Below are 10,269 nucleotides of genomic sequence, written 5' to 3'. Positions count from 1 at the left end.
TATTAATAACTAAAAATATTCATAATATCATTAGTTAAACTACGTTATTAATACATCTGCCTTTGTATTGAAGTAGCATGCTGGTCACGAGAATTAAAGAACAGAAGCATTCATGCATTTGTTTTATTTTAATTTGGCGTAAGATTAACAAATTAGTACTATCATATAATATTAGATATAAAATGACTATAAGTTGATGATTATATATGTGATTGAAGACTCAATGCAACAATGTACAAAATAAAAATGAATTGGTTTTTGTTAATAAAAAACAAACTGTTTATAAATTTATGTGGTGTGGATGCTTAAATGGAACATATTAACATTGATATTAAATGAACTGGTATTTAGTAATTACAAAATTTTAGACTTTTCGGATATCCGTTTTGGTATCCGAATTCGTATCCGAAAATTCGGATATCCGAATTTCGGATATCCGGAATTTCGGATACGGATTCGGATATTAAAAATTCACTATCCGAAATTCGGATATCCGAATTTTCGGATATCCGGTTTTGAACACCCCTACTTGCATGTGATGATCGTAAACAAGTCATTAAACCAAACAATGTGTATGTATTGTGTGTTTAATGTTAACTACTTGAATATAATCATTTTAACTTACGCATGTCTAATAAGCATACCAACAAGTTTTTCATTATCACACACATGGCATATGATATCGATCAAAAAAGATAGTCTCTTTCAATGTTATTGTTAGAATGTTGCTCCAACTAGATTGCAACACATATTGATCATACCGGATACACTTATCCATACACATGCATTGCCTATACCACTCAACATTCTCAATGGCCAGAAGAAAAAAAAATTAGGTTTGATTCAGAAGATTCTCAAAGCCATGGCCATGCACTATAGACTTCGTAGTAGATGATATCTTTAAGATATATTCAGTACAAATAAGAAAACCATATACATACAAACATTATCAACCAACTGCATCAACAACTAAAAAACACTCATTGCAACAAATGATATTCCATCAACTCATGTTACTCCACCAAAAAACTTTCAGGAGCATCTCACATCAACACCCATCATATCACCTTCCACCGAAACAAATCGCCACTGGTTGCTAAGAAATAACTTTTTCACGCATCATCGACAATACATGAATCTTCCTGATTGGTCTAAATAAAAATTTCCATATATATATATATATATATATATATATATATATATATATATATATATATATATATATATATATATATATATATATATATATATATATATAGAGGTGAGTTCAATTGAGAAAATAAAAAAGGTTGAGAATGGGGGAATCATTCTCAGCCACTCATTTAATCTAAGCATAAAAAGACACGGTGGCAAACTTGTAAATATGTTAATAACCTTCAATCTCAAATACGTAACTATAGAGAATTCGATAATAGTTCGTTCATCATCAAAATTTCTCCTCCAACCTTCAACAATCATCCAGTGTTAATCAATCATCGATATTCGTGGCTGGGAGGTTCGCCGTTCAAGACAGATTCGCAACCCAAATTCATCAATTTCATCGATTTCTTTGTTGAATACTCCGAATGTTCGTAGCTTGCAAGCATTTGTTAAAGTTCATAACGGATTTGGAACTGGAATTTCCCATATTCGCAAACGAAATCAGTTGGAATCGGAATTTCTTCGTTGTTCATGAAATTGGAATCGGAGTTCTGGACTCGCAGTCACAGTCGACATTGAAGGACTCAGAATCGGTACTCACAGGTTCCCAATCGGATTTTCGGAAATCAAAATCAAAATGAGAAATCGATCAGACATAGGATGTCGCATCTGAAGTCGAAATCGGAAGTATATGATGATTTTGGAATTGATAACTTGATGTTTTTAACATTTTTAAAATAGTTAACTTGTATGCACTCCAACTGTTTGATGAAATGCATAAACTAAATTACCACGTTATATTCACATATGAATATGTTTTCTCACTTGAATCAGTATATGATTATTAAAAAGACAAAACAAATATGCAATTCTGTATGTTATTCATATGTGAATAACATATAAAAATTATATATATTTGTCAAAATACCTTCTAATATTCATAAGTGAATATATTCACAAGTGAATATACCTTGTAATATTCATATGTGAATATACTGTGTAATATTCATAAGTGAATATATCATCTAATATTCACAAGTGAATATACTATGTAATATTCACATGTGATATACCATGTAATACTATGTAATATTCACATATGAAATATCATTTAATATTCATAAGTGAATATATCATCTAATATTCACAAGTAAATATACTATGTTAATATTCACAAGTGAATACATCGTCCAATATTTAAATATGAATATATTATGTTTATTATATGCTATATTCATATATGAATGATACTTAAATTGTAAAAAAAATAAACCATACTTTTTATTCATAAGTGAATAACGAATGTACTGTAATAAAACCTGATGCATTTTTATTCACTTATGAATAACGATAGCTGAAAATATAAAAAAAATAAATTTTTTATTTTATCTTAAAACTATATCAATATGGATGTCTATTTGTAGAGAATAAAAAATCATGAATTTTGGTATATTTAAAATCATTTTTTGATAAAAATAGCTTCTAAAAATTAAAAAAAAACGAAAAAACTATGTTTTTGTATATATTAAAGTAATGATTAGCATAGTTTAAGGAAATATATTTTGTTGGAAAACACATGTCTAATCATTTCCCATTTCCGCTGGTACGACGGAGGCTTTTGCGGCAAAAATAAATGAGTGGCTGAGAATGATTCCCCCATTCTCAACATTTTTTTTCTCAATTGAACCCTCCCCTATATATATATATATATATATATATATATATATATATATATATATATATATATATATATATATATATATATATATATATATATCATTTGGAAATGATATTTATGTTTTTTTGTAAATTCTTAAGGCCAAACACATGGTCATGCACTTAAGAAGCAAAAGAAATATGTTGACGCAACAAATGTGAACAACAAAACTCGTGTAAGTTCACAAAGAAAAGACAGATAATCCATGTCATGCACCTCGCTAAGGTAGAGTCAGTGGCGGACCTTAGTGGGACATTTGGGGTCCTGGGCCACTGCTCAATTTCCGGCACGTAGTGTAAATTTTTTTTTTTTTTTTTTTTGGTTTTTTCTATTAGGTGCACCCGCTTGAAGTACGATGGACACTCATACTAAAACAGTCTGCATCCTCCACTCCACTGGGTAGAGTTGTAACGATCATGGACCATCACTATCAATTTTTCAGTATTCACTAAATTCAATATTTATTTCTCTTTTTTAAGCAATGTCACGGGCAATATGAATAACTTTTCAGCTGCTAGTTGACATACTGTTTATAAAAGTTTGGGACAAATACTATCATACTTTTTGAGAACTGCGCTACCAAGTACCAACAACATTTCTATATATTTCAAAAAAATATTAGTTGTTTAGTCTAAAGACATTCTACTTTTGGTCTTGATCAGATATAATTAGAATATCAATATCCCTTCTAAATATATATACAATTATGTAAATTTGTTTATCAAGCTTTTGTTCATGCTATATGTGTTATATCTTTTTGCTTGTCCCTTCGACAAATATAAAATAACTCAAATATAAAATATCTTTTTGCTTGTCCCTCGCTCACAACCATTCTACAAACCAAACATACCCTAAAAAAGATTTCATCAATTAACATGACTTTTAAAAGAGAGCTACTAAATAAAAGAGAGCTACTATCATTAAGCCAGCGTAATGATGTTTAAAATCATTGTAGCTCTACCAATTATACTTAAAAGTGTAAGAAGACTCATTAAGAAGAGTTGATTACAGAAAGAAAATAAACAAGGTTTATTAAACATACCAATAGAAGAGCATAATATACTTCTAGATAACATATTAACATTACTTTTTAAAAAATTGAAGTATAATCTCACTAAAAAGTGAAATCTTGTACTGAATTGTGACAAAGATTAAAGTACTTTCTAGAACTACTAGTTTTGTGTTAATTTCAACATTTCAGACAATCAAACAACTGAACAAGCAACTTCTTCATTCCATACTGCTAATACTATGTTCAAGTGTAACACCCCTCATAAAATATCATCAGAAAACAGCATACATAGACCTTCAGATCAATAATTTAACACCCCTCATAAACTATCAAGGGCTTGAGTTCAATAATTTATCAAAACTAACCAAATACCAATATTTTCAATATTTTTTTCTCATAAAAATACATGGGAACATTGCATATCTCCATGTCAGTAGATCCCTGGTATGATCCTATATGGAACCTTGTTGCAATACGTCTTCCAATACTTACCATACCTGCATCCAACCCAAATCAAATTCAAAATCATTACTTCTATTATTTTATTTTCTCAAAAGAAAACATTTCCATCAAACAAAACACAAATGGGAAGGATGCTTACTTTGAACGACATCTATCATCGTCTCTTTTGGCTCGATCAAACAACAAGATGGTCAAGAACACAAAATAGAAGTATGGAAGAAACTGCAAAACAAAATTAAATAATTCAAGATTCCTTTCTTTAGACTACTACAACAACACCAATAAAGATCATGCTCAAATAATCAAATTACATTATCGAAAAGGGCCGGAACTGTCCAGAAAAATGCTGCCATAATCTCAGGTACATAGTGGAAATGACGAGATAAACCCCACCTATAACAACATCAAAAAAAACATCATCTCATCGGAATCGGAATTGGAATCAGAATCAGAATCGGAATCGGAATGGGAATGGTGATCTAGTTAGTGACTGTTAGCTACTGCCTAGTGCCTACTCACCACCCTGAAGTCAGCAGAAGGCTGGTCTTAGTCTCCCCCTTGGTTGTAGTGTATGATGCAACTATCTGTAATAATACCCAATATATCTTACTATTAATATATCAAATTAAGACCACTAACAACAACAACAACAACAACAATAATAATAATAATAATAATGCTAATAATAATTTCATTTCACTACACAAAAGTTGACAGTTTGAACAAGTTACCTTGCTTGGAGCTTTCCCCCAAACCAAGCTCTTGCCATTTGTTCTACGAAATTCTTGCCTTTGTCTATCACAGTCATAATTTATGTATATGCACAAAATCCCTGCTATTAGGATGGAAATCGCCAGCTGTTTGTATTGTATCAACACAGAAACAATTAAAAAATGATGTATATATGAAAAGAAACTGTTCAAAATATTAATTTCTATTAGACAAAAAAAAAAGAACCTGAGCTCCAAGATTGACAGGATGATTGACAAGGTACATGCCAGGGGAAGTATATATAGAAGGAACCCAAACCAAGCATCCCCAACAGATATAAAATCCAGCTACCAAAACAAAATCAATAAAAAAATATATATACATTTCAGAATATATATCTCATACAACTCGCGTACAAAAATAATAGAAATATATTTACCTCGATCATGTGCAATATCCATTGTGTTCCAGTACCCTGCTTCCCACCAAAAGAACTTTGTAATGTAAACCAACATTAACAACGTACTTACAGCCATAGAATCTGCCACTTTCCCATCTCTTTCATACTGAATCAAAATAGATTGCAAATTTATCAATCAATGATTCTATTACTTCAAATCATGCATGAATAAATAGTAAATTAAATAATGGTTTTCAACTGCATACCTGTTTTATGCAGTAGGTTACAGCAAGAACAGCCCAAGACATCATCCCAAATCTACAGTTGGTGAAAACTTTGATATCAAAATTCTTTCCAATTCGAGGATAAAGCTCCATGCCCTATTAAACCCCATCAAGCATAACATATACTCAGAACAATATTTCTTGATATTTATTTGTGTAAACAGAATAAGAAACAACAAATTCACAGAAACTCACCCAATAGAAATCGAATATTATGTTTCCTGATGAACCAGAATCAGTGGAAGAAGGTGCTACATGACCCTGTAAACCAAAGCTAGAAGTGTCAGAAGAATAAATATAGTATGATTGATGATATGTGACATCATGTATCATGCTCACCTTTATGTATAAGAATATACAAAAGACAAAGCTTCCGAAAATAAGGGCGGAGTATATTTCTCCCAAATGATCATAAACAACTGTCGGATTAAATATCCCAAACCTGAAATTACAAAAAGAATAGTTAGTTGTAGGTCGAAGATGTCAAACTCAACTTATGTAAGAAGAAAAAAAGATTATTGTAACATTAAGCTTACCACCAAAGGCTGATATATGTAATCAATGTCACCACATATGCTGCCACACCATTAGCCTGAAACAAGAAAATGAATATTCTTGAAACATTCTTACAATCTACTTAATGTTATAGTGTGAATTTGTCAATGTTGTTGATTTGGAACCTTATAGACTGGCCTATTGCCTGTAGGGGATATTGGCCCTTCAACTCTTTTCCCAGGTAACCACAGCTGGAGGGCTGCTTCAAAGAGGGCATAACAAGCAATGATCTTCCATGCAATAGCAGTAGGTTTAGGCCATATGTTCACAAACCCTTCAACTCCATGCTCCATGAGATAATTGAATGTGTGTAGTAAAGAACCATCGAGATGTACCATTGTATACCATCTGTAAAAAGTAATAAAGTTTAGTTGAATCCATAGATGACTTCTTTTTATGTTCTCATTGTTATCAAGATAGTAACGTATCAATAAGTAGGTAAGTTATAATGTGAGATTAAATTACAGGCGACAACTCATTCTGGTAACCAATAATCATAATTAACATGATTCGAAACATCATTACTCTATGATTGTTAAGAAAACACTGAGCAAAAGCTACTGTATCTTATTTAATTTTGAAAATCAGCTCTTGATGTGTATGTGTTTGAGAAGTATGATATAGGTGCACTTAAAAGCTAAGAGAATCGATTATGCATGCCCTCATAAGTCAGCACAGAGATCTACAAGACAAGATCCAGATTCATCACACAACAATACAGAGTAACAATCGTTGGCGTCAATAATTCTTCATTTACAATACAATTATACAATTATCTTTCTGAATCAAAATCTGTATGGATAAAGATCGAATTAAGAAGCAGAAACAAAGTTAAAATCTTTATGAAAAACAAAACAGAAAGAGTAAGTATAAAGATCTGATTTTCATGTTGGTTTTAAAGTAGCTGCAGGATGTGAAAAAGAAAGATAGGTGAGAACTTACAGGAGGATGACGAAAGGAGGGCAAGTGGAGAGAAGAGTGATGACAGAGAAGTAAGTTAGAATCGGAGAATGAACCATCTCCTTCTTCTTCATGGAATCTGCATCTGTTGCGCCCATTTTCTTCACCAGATGCAGAGTACGATGGGGGGAAAGAGGAGAGTGACAAGATGTTTGTGTTTAGTGAGAGAGAGATAGAGAAGGCGAAGTGGCGAAGACTTGATATGCCTCGTGGTCGTGGAACGACTTCCACCAAATCAGGTGGGGATAAAAAATTAAAAATAAAAAGAAAGTGTAGGATACATTTACATTTTACACAGCGGTCCATCCCCTTCTCTGTTGTTAACTTTGACACCGGATCAAATCAACCTAGGTATATGCTAATTTAATACACCAAAACATAATTTGCCTTTCGCTTTTATATTTCTTGTTTTCTTGTATTAAAATTTCAACCCCTATCACTATGTCTATGCTACATCACTACAAATTTGTCACCAAACGTTTAAATTTAGTATATTCTAAGACTATAAAATATCTTTAATAATTTTTATTTTTATTTATTTTATAATAGGATTAATCCTCTTTTTGGATTAACTATCAATGTCTTTGAGTCGTCGATAAATCGATTTTATTTTATTTAAAAAGTAATTGATATTTATTGTTATTATATAGGAGTATATTAAATCTAGACATTAGTGATCTTTGGTGGTCTACACTTTTGGCCCAATGGTTCTTACATTTTGTCAAATATGGTCTTTTTTTTCTTTAATTTGTTTGGTATTGATTGTTGTTTTTATATTTTGACATATTTAATCATTGCAACAAATATTTATATTTTGGCAGATTTAGTTGGGAAATCTGCGAAAAAGTCCCAAAGTTTTGCCCCAGTTTATGATTTAGTCCCAAATTAAATTTCACTTATGAAAAAGGACAGATTACCGGCTATTACACTCAGTTTAGCCCTAAGAACCGGTAACCCTTATAATAGCCGGTTACCCCAGCTCACTGTCCTTATCACCCTCCATTAAGAACCGGTAACCCTTCAATATAACATAATGAACAAAATGGATGTAAGTTATACATCAACAAAACATACCAAAATCAGCCAAAGTGTTTACAAAAGAAAGGGCATATCCCTATTAACAAATTTACCAAAAAGGGCTTCCTAACAAATTTGCCCAAATAGCCCATATAACTGCTTAAATCCTAACCAATCTAAAGTCCCAAAGTGTTAACAATGCAGCCATATTGTATATTGTTTACAAAAGAAAGGGCATATTAACAAATTTACCAAAAAGGGCTTCCTAACAAATTTGCCCAAGTAGCCCATATAACTGCTTAAATCCTAACCAATCTAATCCAAAGTAAGAGGTTTTTCTGGAGCCATTCCTATTCCTTTCTTGTCAATCACAGTTTTCTTCAACATGTTTTCAGTGATCCTTTCAGAAGTTTTTCTTGTTCTAACCCTGACTTGAGTTCTAACCCTAACTTGAGTATCATCAACTCCCTCTTCATCATCCTCAGCTCCATCTTCATCATTGTCCTCCTGTGATTCCTCAATTCCATCTTCATAGTCACTCTCCTCCTTGTTTTCACCATTATCCTCCTGTGTTTCTGGTACATGTTCACTCACAAAAGGCACATCCTTGCATGGGAAAGAATACAAGTTAGTTATGTTATTGAAAAATAAAATTCACTGTCAATGTTATAATATATACCTTTGCAGCTTGTTTGGATTGGTGAAGCAAAGCATCAAATCCTTTAAGTTGTGATTGGGTGATATTAAGACACAAAAGGATCTCTGCTTCACTGTATTTTGACTCTCTAAGGTAACTCAAATCATGCAGTATTTGATCCAGATCAGCCATATCAAGACCATCACCTTCATCATCAATGTTAACATCTGCTTCCTGTGTTTCTGGTACATGTTCAATGTCAACAGTAGGTGCTGTTTGGGTGACAAATTGACTCTCAACATTAGGTGTTGTTTGGGTGACAAATTGAGTCTCAATCCCAGGTTCTTTTTTCCCAGAACTTTCACCTTCTTCATAAACACTGGTAGACCCTCTTCCACCACTTCTACCCCCTCTTCTACCACCTCTTCCACCACCTCTTCCACCTCTTCTACCACCTCTTCCACCACCTCTCCCAAGTCTAGTGCAATTGGTCAATTCTGGATTCAACCTTGGCCTTCCTATTTTCTTCTTAGGCTTTGGTGTTGGTTTGACTGAGGGATTCTTTCAAGACACTTTATTGTGCCCCATTTGTAAAAACCGGTAAAATTCGGTCAGAGTTCGACGATCAAACCCCCGTGAGCCGTTATGCAATAAAGACCAATGGCACGTAAATTGGGGTCTATTAAGTATATGTGTTTGTATTTCTAATTTAACCAACCGAGATTTAACGAATTAATAAATGTTACGTCCTCATTATATATATAAGTTCAAATATATATATATATATATATATATATATATATATAAATTATGTACATATATATATTTATATATATATATATATATATATATGTGTGTGTGTGTGTGTTAATTACTTTTGCAAAATATCTAAATACAAGTATGATATATGATGTATATATATTCGAAATAAATTATACACTAACAAATATATAACAAGTTACAATTATTCAAATATATAACCATTTACAATTATTCAAATATATAACCATTATCATTATACACTAACAAATATTTAACAAATTTACAAGTATTCAAATATATAGCAATTATGTGAGCTGTCAAATTGAGGCAACTGTAAATCATCTTCCGTGATTCCAGCACACTCAATTCTTTTTCTCCTTGTTTCTTGCAAACCATCAAACAAACCCAATTCATATTCTTTTCTTTCTATAACTCGTTTCCAGTAAGAACACTTGGTTCTTAAATTCGTGTATAACTTCAACTTATCTGTCAAATGAAACAACAAAACAATTGTTTTTCCCTTCTTCAATTTCTTTGAATCACCCAACCCCAAACAACCTAACAATTCCTGTCAACAACCAAACCCAAACATTTTTCCCTACATCGATTCTT

General features: G+C 31.9%; 1 protein-coding gene across 1 annotated transcript; it reads right to left on the bottom strand.

Annotated features, from left to right (window-relative positions):
- Positions 1–4,071: 4,071 nt before the first annotated feature.
- Positions 4,072–7,465, bottom strand: DWF5 (Ergosterol biosynthesis ERG4/ERG24 family). The gene is made up of 13 exons (XM_079053450.1): positions 7,224–7,465; positions 6,407–6,629; positions 6,263–6,318; positions 6,066–6,168; positions 5,922–5,987; positions 5,709–5,822; positions 5,482–5,608; positions 5,289–5,389; positions 5,063–5,188; positions 4,851–4,915; positions 4,643–4,724; positions 4,471–4,553; positions 4,072–4,366 (listed from the first exon to the last, which is right to left on the bottom strand). Exons 1-13 carry the CDS (start codon positions 7,337–7,339, stop codon positions 4,300–4,302), a joined length of 1,329 nt encoding a protein of 442 aa, XP_078909576.1. The 5' UTR covers positions 7,340–7,465; the 3' UTR covers positions 4,072–4,299.
- Between the last annotated feature and the right edge of the window lie 2,804 nt (positions 7,466–10,269).

Source organism: Lactuca virosa, chromosome 5 (assembly GCF_052849685.1).
Source record: "Lactuca virosa cultivar CGN04683 chromosome 5, Lactuca_virosa_CGN04683_v6, whole genome shotgun sequence".
Taxonomy (NCBI): Eukaryota; Viridiplantae; Streptophyta; class Magnoliopsida; order Asterales; family Asteraceae; genus Lactuca; species Lactuca virosa.
This window is presented reverse-complemented; position numbering and strand designations above follow the sequence as displayed.